Here is a 21748-nt window from a genome sequence, read left to right as displayed (position 1 = left end):
CACCAACATGGCCACGGTGGTTTCTGAATCATGGCCCCAGGCATGTACAGGAGGTGGCAGGCAGAGCTAAGCAGACAGGCAAAATCGCCTGTGTACGGTCTCTAGGAAGAGGGAATGCTGGCACCAAGAGACGAGGGTGTAGGTTTTTGAGGACCAGGTAAGGAATAAATACACAGTGGCTTTAAATTCCCCTTTTGGTTGCATCTACAGTTATATCCCCTCCCCCAAAAGAATGAAATGCAAAGAGAGAAAATACACATCATGCAGGGAAGACCCAAGCTTCTCTGATGTCTCCTGCTGTGGGCTAAAGTCCCTTGGAAAGGTCCAAACTTCAAAAGTGGCCTCAACCTGGAACTTTTCCATAGGCCAAGTCAGCAGTAAATATTGACACCAGAGGCAGCCATCTCTCTTGAATTCTGGACTGCTCCAGTCAGCCGGGGCAGCCAGGTCACGGGTGACAAGGATAAGACAGCTTCACTCAGAAAGAATTGTCATCCGAAGCTGTAGAGAGGACGTCTCCTGCCTCTGGGTCACAGTTCTCAGGATGGAGCTGGCAATGCTACAGACACTTGTTCTGTTGGCGCTGGGAATGCACTGCCGGTGGGCCTCAGGTAAAGGACACACTCAGTCACCTGCTCTGGGTGATCATGGCTCTCTCCAGGCTTTATCCCCTCTCACTGCGGCCTGTGTTCTTGCTGTCCAGGTTTCCCGGTGTACGATTTCGACCCTTCCTCCCTGCAGGAAGCCCTCAAGGCCTCCGTGGCAAAGGTGAACTCTCAGTCCCTGAGTCCTTACCTGTTTCAGGCGATCCGGAATTCCTTGAAGAGAGTGAGTGAATGGGGACACTTCCCCTGCCTTCTTCACTATCTCTGTCTCGTCTCTGCTTACTTTGTTGAATAGATCATTTTTTTAAAATTCTCTTTACAAAGATCACAGCCAGTTCTTTTTCATGCTGATTGTTTCAGAGAAGAGATTTTAATGATAGTTTGTGCCCTGAGGTTCTCAAAGCTTCTTGGCACATCTGATTCTTCCTTATGTGTTTTCCCTGTGACCTTGGCTTCTCTCTGTGTGTGTCCTGGTTTGGGGTAAAGAACCCTGAAGCTTCCTGGCTCCTAGGATGCTGTTGGACTGGGAGGAGCTGCTCTGATATGGAGACTGTCTTCCCACTCAGTGTCGGGCTCCCAGTGTTTATAGGGAAGAAGCGCTGTCTTCGGAGCCAAAGAAACATCCCCACCCTTGTCAACTTCATAGTGCTGTCTCCTGATCATCAGAGGACTGGGGGAGGTGACATGAACTTGGGCTTGCTGTGCTATTGTGTAGCAAAAAAAGGGGGGAGGGATGGAGCAATATCCTAGAGGATCCTCTCTGCTCCCTGCCCACCCACCAGGATTTCACTGTCTCATCAGCTTAATGGGGTTCGGGGGAGGAGAAATTGATGCTCATCCTAAAGATGAGGAAGAAACAGAGCAGCCAGGCTCATGGAGACAAGGGTGGAGCCACACGGCCACGTGTCCAGGCAGCCACCACCACCATGTAGAGACCACACTGCCACCACAGTCTCTACGGTTTTCTCGCTTCTCCATCCTATTCTAGACCCACGACCTCTCACACTCAGCTGTTCCCCTGCTCCTCAACAGAGTATGCACTTCACTTTCCCAGCTTGCCCTCACGTAAAACAAATCCCTTTGCTCCCCACCCCTTTCACACACTGGTCCCATGCTTTCTTTTCCAAATGCAAAGCAAATTCATTGATCAGCTTCAGTTGCCTTTTCTAGCTGGGCATTGGTCTTGAAGACGTGGGCTGAGCCTTAGTGAGGCACCCGCCCCGGGACCCGACTGTCAAGGTTGGCACTGAACACTATTGTGGGGAGGAACTTGGAGGTGGGTGTAGGCAGCTGCCAGCCAAACTGCTTCTGGAAGCAAGTTACATCAAAGTGAAATTGCTGCTTTCTCCAACCCTGCTTTTGCTGGCATCCAGGCCGTGTTCCATTGGCAATGGGTGCATTTCTCTTAGAGTGTTGTAGAACCCACATCCTCTTGCCAAACTTGCAGATCAACAGTTTAAATTCACTTGTAATTTAGCTATTGCTCACTACAGAGCAAAGCAATTTATTAAATAGGAAAACAGGGACACCATGGAGAGGTTAGCCAGTGAGACACAGCTAACCCAGAATATGCTGACATGTGGTCATCTTGGTGTAGCCAGGTAGGCCTGACCCCAAGCCCACATACCTAAAGATAAGCCATGTACAGTGATTTATGGGGTCCTAACAGAACTTAGTGTGGCACTTGCTGTCTTCGTATGTTGCTCTCCCATCTCGAACTTACCAGCCTGTTCCTGCTACTCCTTTGCTCTCCCAATCATTTGAGCATATTGGTCAAGCGGCAATCTCCACAATCTCTCCTTGGGCTCTGCATTCTGTGATGGCACAGGAAATGCACACAGGACCACTGAAGTTCCTGCAAAAAAAAAACCCGACGGAACAGAAGTGGCCTTTACACTGCTCCTCAGTAACATGCTCCTCGTCTGTGAGAGAGACCTCCTCAGGCTTCCTCACTAGTCAGATGGCCCTTTCTCTCTATGTACCCCCTTACAACCCCTCAGGAAACTAAGGTGTCTGCCTGAAGGAACAGTGCACAGCCAAGTGTGAAGGCTTCTTTGGGCCACTTGCAGTCAAATGGGAGGAGAGCTAGTTAGTATAAAGGCAGAGTGTGTAATTCGAAGAGAAGCAAAATAAAAGGTCCTGGAAACCCAGCCCTCTAGTCTGGTTGTGGGAAGAATTAAAAAGTGTGTTGGAGACAGAATCCTAAGAGTATGACCAAGTGGATGTTGGCAACAGAAATTACTGTGGGTGGGTGGGCAGAGGAGCCTGGGTCGCCTCCTTACTCGGTAAAGGCCTCCCAGGGCTGACAGACTGCAGTTTGACTGGCATTCCCCATCTCCCAACCTTTTAGTAAATGACTCCCCTGCAGCAAGGGTCAGACTTTGTCCAGGGACACTGGACTCTGCTCTTTCCTCAGACAGCAATGCCTATCCTTAGAGTCTCTGCCTACATTCTCCCTCTTCTGGAAGGTTCTTCTGGGCCTTCTTTTAATACCACAGCTGCTTCCTCCCTTCTCCTCCATTATCACGTGCTTGCTGTCATTCTTCAGCACAAACTTCCCAAGTGGTCTTGTTTAATTTTTTTCAGACAGCTGTGGAGTGGTACCCACTCTGTAATCACATCTACCTGGCATCTTTACTGCCCTGCCTCAGTGCCCAGTGCACAGGGAGGAGCTTGCTATAGCACTCTATTCCCTGTCCTCAGACCACACAGGTTCTTCAGGAAGTTTGAAAGGTTCCCTGGCATGCCACCGTAGCAGAAAATGTTGCAGATTTAGTCATAGGTCAAAAGTGTTCAACCAGGAGATAGCCTTACTTATTTTAGGAACTGGTGAATGTGTATGGTGCCTTCATGACAAAAATGTCAATTCAAGTCCATGCAATCTATTCTTGCTGTTTTCCAGACTGAACTGGCAGAGACTAGATCATGGCTCCTAGGACAGATTCAGAGTGAGGTTCCCAACAGCTTTGGGGTACAATACTTTCATTGGCACTTTCAATATACACCCTTATTTTGTTTTTTTAGCTTATTGGTACCTAATATACATTGTAGATTCATTAGCATTGAACTTACTGCCCAGCAACCACCCAAAGAAGTGTGTTTTCTACATAAGGCACATCATGGTCTCTTATTCTTGAGGCCAGACAGCCCTAGCTTGGGGACTGAGATGACCCAAAGAAAGCACCAAACGACAATCACAAGTTTCCCAACAGAACACAAGCACCGTGTTCACAGTGCACAGGCTGGAAGAAGGCAGAACACCTCACCTCCTCCTTCCCTTTAGTTGGGGACATGCACACTGGGGGACTCAAAGTTTTGCCAATTTGCATGTGTTCATGAACAATGGAAAAATCTAGGTGACTGATTTAGGAGTTGCAAATAATACTCGGTGACTAGGTGAGTTCACACGTATGGACTTTACACAGAAGGAATTGCCAGTGTAAGTCTTTAGAAGCAATGTTGGCCTTGGTGTGAAGGCATACATTCTGTACCTTCCCTGCCTCCCTCCCTCCCTCCCTCCTTCCCTCCCTCTCTCCTTTCCTTCCATTTACTATTGTTCTGGATAAGGTCTCTCTATATAGACTAGGTTGGCCTCAGGCTTGAAACCTCCTGCCTCAGCTCTTCTGAGTGCTGGGATTCAAGGAGTGCCCCCAACACTCAGCTTCTTTGGTTCCACGGTTGTCAGCTTTGCATGGCTTTTCTCTATGGGCTTCAGTGTGAGTGCATGTCTGCATGCAGTTGCATGGATGCTGCTATGACAACAAATAGCTTTCCCAGTGAGTAGGTGATTCTACCAATGTTTTCTCATTGGGCAGCAGAAATCATGCCAGCACCATGAATCTCAGCAACATGTCTATTGCTTTGCTTTTGTGAAGGTCAATGTCCTGGATGAAGACACCTTGGTCATGAACTTGGAGTTCAGTGTTCAGGAAACTACATGTCTAAGAGATTCTAGCGATACCTCCTCCTGTACATTCCAAAGGGGCTACTATGTGGTAAGTGACCCAGGAAGTAATACGAGGGAGACCCTCACTACTTCCATGACCGGAGTGCATCAGGGGTCACCAATGGAGCTTGACCACTACCTCTCTGGCACTCAGCCACACACTGGGGTCACCACAGCATTTCCTGCCATGGTCTGTGTGCTGTGTGCCCAAGGGAGTGGCTCTTGAGCTTGGAATCTGCAGTGTTTGGTGTTATTGGTCAGTTCTTTAACCCTTACTGCCCCAGTGTCCTGTTCTCTAAAGTACAGATGAAATCTCCGGTAGGTACTAAATCAGTCTCACATGGTGGAGATGGTTCTATCGGGCATAGTGGATGCAGAGAAACCTACAGCCAAGAGAAGTCCCAGCACACTTGACACTCTGCTCAACCTGAGTGTGAAACTATGAGCCTCACTTTGGTGCACGGCCCATAATAGTGTTGGCCACAGCCTGTCTCCCCTTCTCATTGAGGTCACATGGCCTATTTAGTTCTATGTTCCCCATGACTGGAATAGTCAGCTGTTGTGGGACAGAACCCTCTCTAACCAGACTGGAACCATCAGCCGAGACCCAAAATGTTTCCAGCCAAATGAGTGACTTCCTGAGACCTCATTACAGAGGGAATTATCTTGTTATTTATCTCATGAAACTTCAATGGGGTTGTGTCTTACAGAGGACTGTCACATGCATGGACGTCTAATTAAATCTTAGGGTCAAGTGACTTATTCATACACGTATATATGCCAAATACATATACACAGAGATACATACATGTATGTATGTATATGCCGTATAGTCAAATGTATGGCATCTCTACCACTTGTTCCTGTTTAAACAAGAGTAGATTTCAGACAGTCCTTTGTACTCACAAGGGATGGCAGACTTTTCTTGGAGACTGGTATTAAACCTGTGGAGATATTTAAACATTCCTTTTATTGCTGTTGAGTTCTGCTGAGGGCTCACTTTGGAAAACTGAACGGCCTCTGTGAATTTCTCCTTTCTGCCTCCTTTTGCAAACCCTGCAGTATTTCCCAGTTTATTGTCCAGAGGCTAACTTCTCCCACAGGGTGCTGAAGAAGCAACTCACGACTCTGTCTTTGCCAGCCAACAGCTGCTTGCAGGAGCACTGTGCAGATGTCCAAGGGACAGGTGCAGGACGTGTGGGCTCACTGCCGCTGGGCCTCCACATCTGAGTCCAACAGCAGTGAAGAGGTATGGGTCTGGGGATGGTCTGTGAAAGCTGAGCTATCTGGTGGGGTAGCTGGGTCGTCATCCAGATGCCAGTACACAGAATTCTGCTAACACAGAGGGAGTCTCCCTTGAACTACTGGCTCATTTTCCATAATCCTACTTCTCCCCCACCCCACCCGACCCCTGCCACTCCCATGACACAAAATACAGCAACACAGCTCTTACCTCAAAGGGAATAAAACGTAGTTCTTTTGGGAGCTAAATATGAGCGACCATGGCCTGGGAGCACAGATTCAGTGAACCCCAAATGCTATGTCCCGGCATGATAGTTTGCTTTTTATTTCATGTTTTCATAGGAGCAGAACAATTAAAGTACACAATCAAGGGATTTTCTATACGATTGTGGAAATCTCATGTAGGTCACAGCAAAGAGGGGCAACAGCTAGAGGCCTCAGATGTGTCTGATGTTACTTTTAGCTTTGGGGTTGCTAGGAGCTAGGGATCTGTACGCTCCCAAAAGGATTTGACTTGATGATCTCAAGAATGTTAGGCTATACAGAGAGAGAGGCAATAAAAGGCTACTGGGAGCTAAGATAGCCCAAGAGAATTTGACTTAAACCTGAAACGTTCAAGCTCTACAGTCAGTCTATGAGTCAGAATTCTCCAGAGAAACAGGATTGGTAATCTCTCTCTCTCTCTCTCTCTCTCTCTCTCTCTCTCTCTCTCTCTCTCTCTCTCTCTCTCTCTCTCTCTCTCTCTCTCTCCCTCTTTCCCTCCCTCCCTCTCCTTCTCTCTTTTTCTTTTTTATTGAGATAGGCTCTTGCTATGTATCCCAGGATAGCTTTAGTATGTAGCTCAGGTTGTCCTTGAACTCACAGCGATCCACCTGTCTCAGCCCCCCAAGTGTTGGGATTGCAGTCAAGCACCACCCTAGCTGGTGGAGAGCTCCTATTTCTACACCTCACCAACATTGGTTCCTGCTTGTCTATATTTTAGCCATGTTATAATGTACAAAGAGCTACTTTGCTATGGTTTAATTTTCATTTTCTCATGACTGTTCGTTTGAATGTCTTAGGGAAAATGTCAATTCCTGTGCTATAGTTACCTTTTTATTATAGATTTTGTGGTGAATATTTCCTCTCACTTTGCAAGCCCCCACCCTGTGATGCCTTTTATTACACCCAATTTCTTTCTCTTTTATTGTTTATGAAGACTTACAAATACTTCAGTCTTATATTGATGATCTACTCTGGTTTAGTTTTTAATATATAGTATGGGGGAATGGTCCAATACCGTTCTTTTTTATGTGGTTTCTGGTTGCCGTAGCATCGCTCACTGCACTGCATTGCTAAGTCCTCACCAATTGCTCTGTCCCCATGATGGGAGCCAGAACCTCATGGTGGCTGCCGAGGATGGAGAAGTAGCCAGCAGGCAGAAAGGCAGGAGACTTCCCTTCTTGACTATTTGTGGATTTGGGCATTTTATACAAACTACTTGGGGCCCTTTTGATCTCATGAATCTAAATTGGAATTCTCATAGAGACATTTCCTCTAAACCTTTTGACCCAAACTTGGTCTACTTATAAAGTTCCATTTCTGCTCCGCAGTGGTTAGAAGCACATACCGGGTCAGTGAAAGCTTTGGCTTCAACTTAAACTTCATATAACTTACTCTTCTCCATGTGATTTCCTGCCCTCTCCCTCCCTTTCTCTTGCCTTCTTTCCTTCCTTGCTTCCGTCATTTCTTTTCTTTGTGGGTAGGGCAAGTTCTCACTTTACAGCCCTGAGTTGTCTTGAACTCACAACCTCCCTGTCTCTGCCATTGGATTGCTTGGATCCAGGCATGCATCATCCCATCTGTTTTTCCTGTGTTCTCTTCCTTTAAAGCAATTTTAATTAACTAATTTGTTTATTTCAGTAAGTATGTATTTTGTCTGCATGCATGTCTGTGTACAACATGTGTGCCTGGAGCTTGAAGAAGTCAGAAAGGGGGCATCAGATTCACTGGGACTGGAGTTCCAGGTGGTTTTAAGCTGTCATGTGGATGCTGGGAATTGAACCCAAGTCCTCTGGAAGAGCAGAGGTGCTCTTAACCACTGAGCCATCTTCCCAGTTTCTTACTGTACTCTCTTGAATATACACGTTAGATACCACAGAGTGCTATCCTTATTTCACTGAATGCATTATATATGAGTCCTCTATGTAGCATTTACAGTTTTCTCTTTCATCCTGATATTTAAACTTCTTTAGATGTTTTTTGGGGACATGCCAAGATCCTATAGACGGAGAAACGATTATCTGCTTGGTAAGTTGAAATCTATGACCTTTAATGTTATTTCTTTTTCCTTCATAAACTTCAAACTACAGTTCTCTGGAATCATTTAAAGTTAGATACAGCTAGTTTTTCTACAGATAACCTTTGAACAATTAAAGCATTACAAAAAGCAAACACTTGGTTTTTACTTTGCTCCTTTCTTATCTCACCGGGTAGTGTTGCAACCATTTGTTTAAGCATTTTTACAGAGTTCTCCATATAGGATTGCATTCAGTGGTCCCAACTGCGGGCTGGTAGGGCCAATGTCAGTTTCCCCTTGTTCTAGTCTGCTTCTGTTGCTGGGATAAAATACCACAACCAAAAGCAGCTTGGGGGAGGAAAGGGCTTATTTGACTTACACATCTCAATAATGGTCCATCATGAAGGGAACTCGAGGCAAGAACCTGGAGACAGGAACTGAAGCAGAGGCCATGGAAGGATGCTGCTTACTGGCTTACTCTCTATAGTTTGCACAGCCTGGTTTCTAATAGAACCCAGGGCCACCTCCCCAGGGGTAGTACTACTCACAGTGGGCTGAGCCCTCCCACATCACTTGAGAAAATACCCTCCACACACTTGCATACAGGCCAATCTGGTAGGGGCATTTTCTCAGGCAAGGTTTTCTCTTCTCAGGTTACTTAGTTACATCAAGTTGACAAAAACAAAAAACAAAAACTAAAGACCTCACGCTTGGACATGCACCATCCACATTGTAGGGTCCAGTGTGTGGTTATGTGTCTAATCAGGGTAGACTCAGCCATCTCTGGCATTCAGTGACTGGCATTCATGTCACTGTCACTCCAGGTGTCTTGGTTGGGTGATAAAAGGGTCTTCATTTCCCTGCCCTGTACCATGTTTAATTGTAAATGGCATCATGTTCATGCTCTACTATTTAGAAGCCATTGTTTTATGTTTCTGATAAGTTTTCCTGTTGGTGTTAACATCAGTAAAATGCTCTGCTGTCTTATGCTGCTCTTCTGTTTAAGGAGCGTATTTGCAGGTTCAGCTCTACAATTACAGCTGTCTCTGGAAGTGGGTGGGGAGGTCTGGCCTAATGGCTCTTTTTTTCCCCTTTTTTAAAACTTTAAATTAGAAACAAGCTTGTTTAACATGTCAATCCCAGTTCCCTCTCGCTCCTCTCCCTCCTCCTTTGCCCCCCAACAACCCCATATCCCATCCCTTTTCTGTTCCCCAGGGAAGGTGAGACCTTCCATGCGAGAATCTTCAAAATCTGTCATATTGTTTGGAGCAGGGCCTAGGCCCTCCACTGTGTGTCTAGGCTGAGAGAGTATCCCTCTGTGTGGAATGGGCTCCCAAAGTCCATTCCTATACTAGGGGTAAATACTGATCCACTGCCAGAGGCCCCATAGATTGCCCAGGCCTCCTAACTGACACCCACAATCAGGGTGTCTGGGTCTGTCCTATGCTGGTTTCCTAGCTATCAGTCAAGGGGTCCATGTTCAGGTTAGTTGTTTCTGTGGGCTTCTCCAGCCTGGTCTTGACTGATCGCTCTTAATGTGTTACAGGTTTTCTTTCTGATGCAGCCAGAGATGAACGATTCCAGGAGCGCTCACTTGGTAAGTGGTCTATTTCCTTCTGTGAGATGCCACTAGAATCTTTGCTCATCAGTTGGGCCCACACTGAAGCCATTGCACCAAGGACAAACCCTGAAATAGAAGATAATTTCTACAAACAACAACACTAATATATAAAATTGCTTTGTAAACCAGGAGAAGATAACTTGGAGGCACTAGCTCACATAAAAGTTACCAAAAATCAAATGTTAAGTCAAATTGGGAAGTCATCGCTGACCTTTCTTCTTGACCCACCTTCCCTCTGGGCTACCTTCCCTCTGGTTATCTGCTTTCTTTGCTAGACGTGACAAGACTTCTCAGTAAATGGAAGAGACTAGACCCATAGTCCTTCCCTGTACAGTCAGTTTCCTTATTCAGTCTACCTGGAGGCCTTGGTAAGGTACTTCTTTCTATGTCTACAGATCTTTTTCCATTTAATGGTTCCACCATCTCTACAGGCAGGGGGGGCAAAGTTTCCCTATAAGAGGGTCCCGTATTTGTACACACTTATTCCCCTGCATATATTATCTGAGTCACCAGGGTCCTGTGTGTGACAGTGTTCCCCTTGAAGAGTCAACCTCATCTATATAGTTAGGGTGGACCCTGTTGTCCCCAGCCATGTGACTTGCACAGAGGCCAGGACTTTGAACCAACCTATCTATCTTCCAGGCCTATGCATTCGCCACACTTGTTTCTAGCATTGTGAAATCCTTGCTGTCCAGAGCCCTGTTACAGCAAATGGCATTGATAGTCACACATTAGGGAACACTACATCTCATCTTCCTGAGAAATAGAAATTAAACCTGAAACTTAAGTTTTTAACCTACCCCTAAGGTTTGTCTCTGGGATAACACACACACACACACACACACACACACACACACACACACACACACACACAGAGCTGGCATAGCCATGACCACTGCTCAAGTGTTCTTTTGGACATTTCCTGCAGAATTGCCTCCAGAATTCACAGCCTATTCCTTGAATGTCTGCCACAGTAGGAACGGTTAGCTCTTGGGATTTGATTCTGGAAATGATGGAAAGCAAGAAATAAATCTGATGAAACAGATGGATAATCTATGTGGAGGTTTTACTTCAATTGTTACTGCTACATGTCAACGTATCCCCAAATCCTGTACCTCTTGTAGTTTCTGGGGTTAAGAACACAGAAGCAGCTTAGTTAAGTGTCTCTGCATCAGGTTGATAGGCTGTCAATGGGCACTTTCCAGCTGATGTTGACTGGGGTCAGTGGGTTGGTATCCAAGGTCCTGACTTGGTTGTTGAAAGGTCTCAGGTCCCCATGCGCTTTGAGCTGAAAACTAGTTTCTTACCACATGGGTATCGTGATAGGGATGTGTGTGTCCCCCTAAAACATGTCAGATTTCCCCAGTGATGAGAAAGAGGAAGAGAGAGATAGGGAGATAGAGACAGAGAACATTGGAGGAACAAAAAGAGAGACAGAGAGACCCAGAGACAGAAAGAGACAGACACACACACACACACACACACACACACACACACACACGAAGGGAGTTGATGCAGAGAGAGAACAAGAGATGAAAAATGTAGTACAGATGTAAATTCATGTGACCATTCCTCTTGTGTGTGTCAGAAGGCATCTCCAAGCCAACACTTAAACACATTTGGGCCTTGGAGCATCATTAATGCAGATGTACAGCTGTCTTAGAGATGCCTTTGAACATAATATTTTAATTTAATTCCACAAATGTGTGTGACAAGCAAGGGGTGGCTTCCACGGAGGACTGAAAGAGAAGTGTGACAGTTCCTGCCCTTGAGGACTTGCAGTTGAGGCCGAGGGTGTCACGTGAGCTAAAGAGTGAGAAGTCAGCTCTGGGTGCGGCGATGACACGAGAGGGCCTGAGGCCTGTTGAGGAAGACAGGAGATGGTGCCTTGGGTGTTCTGTGGGCAGTGAGGGCTCCGGTTATGCTTGGCTTGTTCTCAATAAGTTATGCCTGACTGAGCCTCTGCTTCTCCCATCCATCTTTAGAGACGGTGAGAAGGGGGCATCCTCCCACACACAGAAGGTTCCAGAACCTCCAACACAGAGCAAGAATAAATTCTGGCTTTGAGTGACATTCCTGGAGGTAAGGGACAACACTTACTCTATGATCCCTTAGAAGCAGAAGGAACTTAGAGTAAATGCCATGGCTTTGGAGGGCTCCAGCTCTCCTGCCCCTGCTCTTCAGAGCCCACTCTGGCTTTCTTCTGCCTCCTGCCTCTCCGACCACTGTGCTTCCATCTTTGGAGGCCCCCATCCTCCCCGCATGGCATCTGCTGTTACTGATATGACCCAGTCTCTCCACTTTACAAACCACAAAGAGAATAGCCCCACTTTACACAGCCTCTCTCCCATCTCTTCCTTCCCTCCATTCTTCCTTCCTGGGAGGCTCCACAACATTTTTTCATGGGCTTCTCTTTCTTTGTCGTTTCAACACTGCTGGCCACGCATGCTCTCTCAGCCCAGTTCTTTCTGTCTTCTGTAGACTACCCTGTCATCTCTTCCTTTTACTTGCTCATCACTGTCATGGCTGTGTAGGCCATCTTCAAATGTATCACACTCTCCCAAGATCTGGTTCCTTATGTCAACTGCCTGCTGGAGGCCATGGGTACATTGTGAGGTCCAGAAGTTCTGCTAGCCCTTTCTTGTGATGCCATTGCTGCCCACCTAATTTTCCCAACTTAAAAGATCTGGGAAGCATCACTGAACATTCTTTTCTGTCCTTCCTCATCCCCTGTTATCTGTGGGATGCAAGGTTGGCTGCCCTTCCCTTCCTTCACTACTGATGAACTGATTGCATTCCGACCCCGGGCTTCATCTCTCTCCGCCCGGCTTGCCTGCTGTCCTTGGGTTTATACTGGAAGATAAAGAGACCTTGATCTTCCACAGTCATCCTCTGATGCTGACTTCACTTGCAGGCTAAAGCACAGATGTGCAAAATCCAGACACTGAGAAAAACAGAGCAAAGGCTTTTTACATTCTCCCTGGTGCTTTGCGGAACTGGGGTCTACTAACCTGTCACCCAGCATGGTAGAGTCTTCTCACCACCATCCACATTCTCAACCATCGGGTGTGAGGGCAAGCAGAATAAGTATCCTGAAAACTCACGAGTATCACAGGGACTCCAATGGAAAGGAAGCTTAAGCTACAATTGCAAAGGCTGCACAGATGGCTCAGTGGTTAGGAGTGCTTGCTGCTCTTGCACACGATGTGATTTCCAGAACCTACATGGTAGTTCACAACCATGTGTGACTCCGGACCCAGCCCCCTTGTCTGACCTCTGTGGACACCAGGTACACATATATGCAGGCAGGTATTCATACACATAAAATAAATAAGTCTTAAAAAATTAAAAATAATAAAAAGTTGGAATTACATAGGTGGGTGGTGGTGGCGCATGCCTTTAATCCCAGCACTCGGGAGGCAGAGGCAGGCAGATCTCTGTGAGTTTGAGGCCAGCCTGGTCTACAAAACCACACAGAGAAACCAAAAAAAAACAAAAAACAAAACAAAACAAAACAACCAAGTTGGAATTACAGGTGTGAATTCGAGGGCAGCCATGTTTACAGATGCACACACAAATTACTAACAAAGCCTTAGTATTCGTGCACAAATGACTTACAATTTGAAAGAAGTCAACTGACATTTTACTAAAATAGAGAGAAAATTCACTATGGATGAAAGATGCAAGCGGCAGATTTTCTTTTTAATCTAAAAATAAAAACTGTCTTCCTACTGAGATCAAGAAACTATTCATTATGAAGAAAGAGACTCATCGTATTCTTTACATACATGCAAAAACTGCCCCAGTAGAACATCTGGAGCGAGGGCAGGGGTGTGAGGGTAGAATTTTCAGTGGGTCAGCTGTGCTTTGTTTATTAATGATATGATTACCTCGAGTGTTCATGCATGTGTCACAATATAGTTGCATCATCTAACATCTGCAGAGACATGAATCACCCCAAAACACATGTCTTTAAATGCAGCACAGACCAAAGACCAAATGCAGCAGCCTTGGCCTGTGCATTGATTCTTGCTAGTGTCCCAGTTAAATCTCTGCCCTCATGTGACCTTTAGCAGGGCAGGTTTTGAAACAGCCCACTGTGTTTCCTAGAGTCGTAAAATGAAGCTAGTAATGGTCACAGAGTGGGTCTAGTGAGGAGGCAGCCCCAGTGTGCTCTGGGATCAGCTGGCCTCTCTCTAACTTGGCACCATGGTCTCCGACAGGCACCCAGCCCTGAGAGCCCGACTCAGCACCTCCAAGCTCCACCTGAGCACCGCTTCTCGTTTCTTTTTCTTCCCATTAGATGGTGGACTCTGTGCAGGTGCCTTACCTGGCCATCCTTATTATTTCAGTTCAGTGACTAGTGAAGATATCCCTAATGTCTATATAAAACTATGTATAAAAGTAGCCCTTATTAACATCATTAGATAATCGGAACAGAATAAGTGGACGGTTGACCATTAGTGAGAATACTATTTTAAAATTCTGAATCATGCTTTTCTCACTTTATCAGGAGCTTGTCCCAGTCCCTGGATTAAAAGAGAAGCTGAGAAAATGTGTCTATAACTTAGTAAATACTGTTCTGGCTTCTTTAAGGTTGCCAGAAATGATTTAATCCATGAGTGGAGAGTGAAACGTACTATCTAATAAAAGAGCAGTGATGTTGTTTGTTAGTAGGACTCTAACTAGGAAACCTAACTCTAAATTGGAAGTTTAGAAAACCAGGAACCAATTCTCATGTTGAAAAGGGTCTAATTGAGAGTCCCACACTTTCTTAATCTTTGTAGCCAGGACAGTTCTATCTTGCCAGCTGTTGAGTGGCCGGAAGTGTCTGAGCTGGGGCATTTTTCGTTATGCTGGCCTGTGGCTGTCCATAGGATTGTTGACCTGTACCCAAGAGCAGTGACAGAGGCAGGTCTGATGGGTTTTCTCCATAAACCAATAGTGAAAAGATCATTCCTACAGCCACTGTTATCCAATGTCCTCTCTGCCTCCAGCCACTGCACCCAGGAAGACCGTCACTCGCAAGCGCGTTTACTCTCTTTACACCTATTGCCTATGTCTACTATTTGGTGATCATCTGTTTCTTAGAGAGGGAGCAAGAAGTTCAGAGAGGCCCTGCTTACACAGATGTTGTTGGGATTGGAGTTTATCTTCTCATGTCTGCTTCCTACACCTCTGTTTTTTTCTCTTGTGATACATCTCTACGTGAAACTTCGGTGTTTGAGATCTGTCTGTCATGCGCTGAAAGGCCCTGCATCTGTTCTTGCCAACCCCAGCCCTAAGTGTGGGCAGCATACTTACCATCAACAACCAGGTGGGGGCACTGTTCCCTAACACCTGAGGCACCTTGGCCTCTTGGGGATGATTTCATTGTTCAGGTTTCAGGCTCATTAGTGAGAATTAGTGAAATATGATCTCCAGAACATATTCACCCACTGAAGGGAGCCATCACCCACAAGAAGTTATGGGGTGGGGGAACCCACTGGGGTCAAAGAGGCAAGAACCTGACCACTCTCCACTCCCCACTCTCCACTTTCCCCTGGTTTTCATTCCTGCACACTGCATCTCTTAACAATCGTCTTACCAGGTACAGTGAGCTCCCGCAATCTGCATTAGTTATGCAGGTGAGGAAAAACATAAGGTTATGTGTCTTGGAGCTGTGTTCCTGACATGCAACGTTGTTTCATGTGTGTTCTGATTAGAGAGCTTATTGAATGTATTTTGTTGATTCTTCGTTTTTTTAAAAACACTAAATGCATACTCAATGTGTTATAACTCAGGCTAGAGGAGAGCACATCCAATCTGAGCCTGGTGGTGCAGAGCAGTGATCCCAGCCACACAAGAGGCTAAGGCAGGAAGGTCACAAGCTCAAGACCTTCTGGGTTACAGAGAGTCTTCAAAGCCAGCATGAGCAACTTAGTGGGACCTTTTCTCAGACTAAAAAACAACCATCAGAAAGGCTATGGCTGACTTATGATTGTGGCCAAGTGGTTAAGATGATGGACTCTGAGTCATTAGGGTCTTCTAGTGGCAAGTTGACTTCCTGCACAGAAAGGCTATGGCTGTAGCTCAGTGGTAGAGTCCTTGCATAGCATCCGAGAGAGACAAGGATTCAGGCATCAACATACAACACATTGCACACACAAAGAACCATAGAACATATAGTTTTGCCCATAAAGTCTGCCCCAGCTTTCTTGGACTTAGGTATACTACACCACACTTCACTGGCAAGGCATTTTAAACAGTAACTTATCAACACAAAGGTAAAACCTGAGGGGAAATTCACAATAGCAAATAAACTGAAAAACAAACAAACAAACAAAAAACCCTCTCTGCTTAGAACACGAAATGGAGACAAAAGACAGGTTGTTTCCTCGTTGGACCTTAGCAGGGAACACATGGACAGGATGTTCATGTTTGAGTTACTCTAAGCTTGTACACGAATGAGCAAGAAGCCGTGAGAATTGACTTGGGGGTACAAGCAAATGCTTGAGCAAGTGAACCCACAAATGAAATCTGAGACTGAGGACTAACTATCCAAGGGTCCCTGTTGCTAATGAATCTCGCTTCTTCTTGAGCATCTCTTGCTCTCCGCCTCATCCTATCCTCTTAAAACTGCAGTCCACACTGTCATCCATGGACTTCATTCATTCTCTCCTCACCCTGGCGTCTCCCTCCTCCCTCTCGGCATCCACCTCTTTCCTCACTGAACTCCATGTCTGGTTTGGATAATGGTGATGGCTCCTGTCCTGAGACCCCTTGCTGCTGAGACTTTTCTCCTTTCCCTGGCTCTCCTCTCTGGCCAGAACTCCCTGCTCATCATAGAACACTCTTCTTTCCACTCCTCAGCCCTTCCTCCCCTCGCTGCCTCCTGTCTTGGTGGCTCCAGGCATCCTCGGTGCTCTGATGCGCTTGTCTGGGGTTGATCCATCCTTCTGGGTTGAACTCTGGGCTTAATGCGCAACAGCATGCCGCCCACTTCTGTTGATTATTCCACTGCAGATTTAAACCACAATTCTTCCTTGGCTACCCGCTGTTTTCCCGCTTCACTGATGCTAGCACACCAGAGATGTGGAGTCCAGGCTTCCTCTTTTCCTCACCCAAGGTGTGGGGAGTTTGGTCAGCCCTTCCTCTGCAGCCCTCTGACTCTCTCCTTGCTCTTTGCTTCTCTTCCTTTTCAGCTGAATGTGTACTAAATCTTCCTGACAGTTTCTTCCTGTTGCCCTCGAAGGCTCAGTCACCAAGGCAACTTAAAACAAGTTCTACTACCATGAAGGATGCGGGTCTGAGCGCCTGCGTACTGTGGCTTATGGGCAATGCCTCTAGTAGTGTGCTCCCTGTCTGCATCCTTGTTGGCATCCTGGTTTCCTTTGCCTTCTGCCTTGCACAGAAGTCTCACATGGTGTGCAATTCTCACTAGACCCTGGGTTTCACCTCCATCTCCAGGCCCTGTCCAGCTCACTCAAGGGCACCTCACGCGCTGGCCTCTTCAGGAGCTGATTGCCTTGGGTCGCCATAGTCAGGCATCTGAAACCTCAGTGACACCCATCTTTTCCACCAGTCTCTCTGACTTTAAATACCCTAGGATATCAACACTGTCCCTTTTGTCTTCACAGTCCTCACTATATGCTTCATGTATTCTTGCTTGCCAAGCAGAGTAACTGATGGATGAACGAGTGGGTGGGTTTGTGAAAATTTGGTCGCCAGCCGCATCTCCTCAGATTACTACCACCTCTGGCTGGTCACTGCTTTGCTTGGTTCCTTCATCCACCAATCACAGACCAGCCTGGCCTGGCTAGAGCCTCTGCAAGGAGTCTCTCTGGTCCTTCCGGTTGAGAAGTGAGCTCCCTTTCCGGGGATGTTTCTCTATCCTGACCAGGCTACCTCATCTTTCTGTGGCATCTCTCACCCTTTCTTTGGTCCTAAGCAGGCTGCTTTGTGTAGCTGTTCAGGTCTCCTGTGGCATTTGGATTACCTTCTGAGCAATTCCCAGGAATCCCAGGCCAGGCCTCCAATGCGGAGATGCTAATGCACACCGTGATGGTCTAAACTGCCCCTCCTTCTCTCTTGAATAGAATCCGTGAAAGGAAGAGAAGCTGAAGCGGCAATGAAGAAAGACATGTGATGAATTGTGTCATTTTCCCTTTGATAAGCTCCACTATGCAATAAACATCTTTGTCTTCCCATAAGACTGTCAGTGTCTGGTTCGGAGAACAGTATCATTTACTATCCAATTTTAGATGAGAAACTAATATCACAAGGAGGATGTTAGGGATGGAGACTCACAAAGTGGCTGTTTCACATGATTTTGGCCAATATACAACAGTTGTAAATGCCTTATTGCTCAAAGCAAGTGGACTCAAGCAGCCTGTTGACTTTCCTTTTAAGTCAACATGGCAACTTTTAGGGCAGGAAAGCTATCCCACATAAACTGCCAAGGTGGCACATGGCACCGTTTGCTTTTTCAATCCCAGAGACTGTGCCAGGCAACAAGCACCCACGCAGCAGGATGTAGTTGACAATAACTCGGCAGCTGGGGCCATCAGGTGGTGCAAATGCTGACAGTAATACAAGCTTCTAGAAACAGAGAGCATGCTTTGGTGTGAGAACAGGTCACTTCGTACTTTGTGTCCTGTGTTTCTGCAGGCCTAAAACCGCTCCAAGAATAAAGTTCAGTGGACTATGCAGATGGTTCGGTAGGTGAGATCGTCCAGTACCCAAGCATAGGAACTGAGTTTGAATCCCCAGATCCCATCTACAAAAAACAAAACAAACAAAAACAAAACAAAACAACAACAACACACACACAAAACAAGGCCTGCTATGGCCATGCATGCCTGTAACTGTGTTGATGGGCAGGGACAGACACATCCTTGTCACTCATTGGTCAGCCACACTTGCGGAAATGGAGAGCTCTGGGTTCAACAAGAGATGCTGTCTCAAGGAAATGAGGCAGAGAGTGAGGGGGGCGGACACCTGGCATCCTCCTGTGGCTTCTTCACACAGGTTTTACTAATAAAAAGTCCACCCAGCGGCTAAGGAGTAACAAGTATGGTAGTCATCCACTATCCCTACAGGTACGTAGCCCTGCCACTACTGCTATTCCTTTGGATTTTTTATCTAATTAATCAGCTGCAGAATGAAATATCTTTCAAAACAGGCATTCCCAAGAACATCTCCGCCCCACCCCTACCCCCGGCTCTATGCCCAAAGCCATCTGGTGTGTGTGTGTGTGTGTGTGTGTGTGTGTGTGTGTGTGTGTGTGTGTGATTATGAGATGGCATCCATTCCACCATTAGGAGTTTAGCATGCTGGTCACAGTAGTGCTTGCCTGTGATGATTCAGAGGCTGAAACAAGAAAATCCTAAGTTTGAAACCAGCTTAGGCTTCACAGTGAGACCTTGTCTCAAACAAAGATGGAATTGTTTGTGCCAGCCTTCCAAAAACAACTAAAAGTCAATATGTTATAAAGGAACGGTTCTTATGCACAGCTACCTGGCACAAACTGAATGTGCTTTAACCTTGGCCCCTACTTGTATTTTGTTCATGGTATTTGCTCAGACACAGACATATTGTATTTCACGACAGAAGAATTAAGACAAGGTGTTGGGGAATGGAACGGGTCTGGCAGGGATGAATGCATTCTAAAGAGACATGCACGCCCCTCCCTTTGGCTAACAAACTGTGAAACAAGGCACTCCAGGGAATTGGAGCTTCTTCTAGGAATATCACACTGGGAAATGGAAAAGGCTGAATGAAACCTGGGACCAACCAATAGGAAGTTACTTTCTCGAAAGAGATTTTACACCTTTGCATTCTTGGAGCACCTTTATCAGTTGGTTATACTTTTGTGATGTTTGTTTAGGTTTCATCATCTTCCCAATAAGGAAAACTGGACTTATCCCCTTTACTAATCAAAGCATGGTTTCGGAAATTTTCCTGCTTTCGTATTGTATTCACATCTTTTCCTCCTTCCTCTATCCTCTCTTTAACTCTTCCCATGTCCTCCCTACTCCCTCTCAAGTTCATGACCTCTTCCTCTTTAATTATCATTGTTATGTAAACCATTTAGTATTGCTCCTATGTATATGTGTTTAGGGCTGACCAGTTGGTACTGAATAACCTATCAGGGGGCTCACCCCAAGAGAAGACAAATTCTCTGTCAGTCTGTCTGTCTGTCTCTTTCTGCAGCCATTAATTGCCTATAGTTCTTCATGGGGATGCTCTATTAGATTTCCCCTATCCACACTGACACATCAACTGATACTGTCATTATGCAGGTCCTGTTCAGGTGATCACATCGTTAAGATTTCCCGAGTGCAGCTTCTCTGTCCCATATAGAAGACACCCTGGTCCTCTGGTTGCTGTCTCACAGCAGACATCCTGGTCCTCTGGATTTTACAATTGCCCCACCCCTCTTCAGCAATGCTCCCAAGGGGTTGAGGTTGGGCATTCCACAGTCTGTTGTTCTTGGCATTTTGACCATTTACTGCATTCTGTGATACCCCCACCTGCTGCAAAAGGATGTTTCCTTGACGAAGGGAGGGAAACGTGTGTGTGTGTGTGTGTGTGTGTGTGTGTGTGTTTAAAATGAAGGCAGAGATTATAACCATGCTCCTGCTTCGCTTGGAATGTCTACCCCAACATTCATAAATTGTAAATTCTCTTCTGCCTGTACAGTGGAACCCAATCCCTTCCTCCGCCTCAATAAACTACTGCACTCTGGACCTTCTGCCTGTACAGTGGAACCCAATCCCTTCCTCCGCCTCAATAAACTACTGCACTCTGGACCCGCCAAACACCTCACCCATAAATAGCTATGCAGGGTATCGGTGATTTCCTTTACAGCCAAAGTAGGATAAAAGCTACACACAATTTAGTTATTAATTCATATGTTTTGGTAATTCACCAGTCTTTAAATTCACTACACATTTCTTCCACCTCCATCTGGAGAAGACAGCAATAGATACACATAGGTGTGAAACTGCTGGTCCTTGCTCAGCAATTGTCTTTGGTCCCGGAGAAAGCTGGGTTTGAGAGTGAGGGACAGCTGTAGGCAGAACTGTTTGACCCACATGAGCCTGTGCCTTGGAAGAGTGAGAGCCAAATCTCCATTGATCATGCCTAAATGCACAGCCAAGTATTTCAGGCCTTCTTAAAGGGGAGCTTTCTCATCGAGCATTCACCAGTGAGCTAAAATATGAACACAGTTGGTAGAGAAAGTGGCTTCGCAGCTTCTGCCAACAACGGAGACATCAGGAAGATGATCTGAGTAGGTGAGATCCATAGACTCAGAATGCTCAGCCTGGGCTGTTTCTAAGAGCTAACTCAAGTGATCATTCTCCTTCAGACCAGCAGGATGGGAGGCATTCTCAATTAAAACACTCCAGCCTTTTAGCTGCTTTCGGGGAAGGGTTGAGGAATGTAGTCAGTGCGAGGATTCTCTCTGGGCTCTGACCTCAGTCGAAACCACAGTCAAGACAAACAGTGACAGCCCTCTCCACAAAAATGTCATTGTGCCACCATCAGGCTTTCAGCAGAGAAATTCTGGCTTCTCAAGTGTGATGAGAGTCACCTGCCAAAAGTCACTTTTTTTAAAATCACAGAGTCAACAGTCACATCAGGCATGACACTTTGCCTTTTTCAGAGGTCCTGGGAATATGCACACCTCTTTGTAGACGTGTTTACTCTCTTGTCATTTCACGGCTGGGAATTAAAAGTAGCCCAGGGTTCAAATGTTTAGTGCTTTCCCTGTGTTCCATCCCTGGAATGCATGGCCTGTTGACAACATGTCATGCGCCGTATTGTTCCTCCATCACGCGGGTTCCTCCTGGGGGAAAAGCTGGCTGGTGGTTCCCCATCCTTCCTTGGCCTGGATATCAGTCAGGGTCCTCAGACATTTTGTTGTATGTTGTTTTCCTTTCCAGCTTTGCAATAAGTGATGGAATTCTGATCATGAAGATAATTTATGTGTGTCTTATAATAAAGGAGCCTCACTTCTTCAGGGGTTATGGCTGTCGATAGCTGTAGAAAAGACATATAAGAGAAATATG

The 21748-nt window shown here is 46.1% G+C and overlaps 1 protein-coding gene across 1 annotated transcript; it reads left to right on the top strand.

Moving 5' to 3' along the window:
* The first annotated feature begins 439 nt into the window (after positions 1 to 439).
* Spp2 (secreted phosphoprotein 2) lies at positions 440 to 17884 on the top strand. Its single transcript, XM_005082225.4, has 8 exons — positions 440 to 611; positions 704 to 828; positions 4481 to 4600; positions 5693 to 5800; positions 8028 to 8082; positions 9618 to 9668; positions 11678 to 11774; positions 17771 to 17884. The coding sequence occupies exons 1-7, from the start codon at positions 545 to 547 to the stop codon at positions 11761 to 11763; spliced, it is 612 nt and encodes a 203-aa protein (XP_005082282.1). The 5' UTR covers positions 440 to 544; the 3' UTR covers positions 11764 to 11774; positions 17771 to 17884.
* The last annotated feature ends 3864 nt before the right edge of the window (positions 17885 to 21748 follow it).

The sequence above is a fragment of the Mesocricetus auratus genome, unplaced genomic scaffold (genome assembly GCF_017639785.1).
Source record: "Mesocricetus auratus isolate SY011 unplaced genomic scaffold, BCM_Maur_2.0 Super-Scaffold_100010, whole genome shotgun sequence".
NCBI lineage: Eukaryota > Metazoa > Chordata > Mammalia > Rodentia > Cricetidae > Mesocricetus > Mesocricetus auratus.
This window is presented reverse-complemented; position numbering and strand designations above follow the sequence as displayed.

Excerpts from the sequence above, each read along its gene's own strand:
- Spp2 (XM_005082225.4), top strand. The coding sequence starts at position 545 with ATGGAGCTGGCAATGCTACAGACACTTGTTCTGTTGGCGCTGGGAATG. Across the intron at positions 612-703 it reads GCACTGCCGGTGGGCCTCAG|GTTTCCCGGTGTACGATTTC; the intron begins GTAAAGGACACA and ends CTTGCTGTCCAG. Across the intron at positions 9,669-11,677 it reads ATTCCAGGAGCGCTCACTTG|AGACGGTGAGAAGGGGGCAT; the intron begins GTAAGTGGTCTA and ends ATCCATCTTTAG.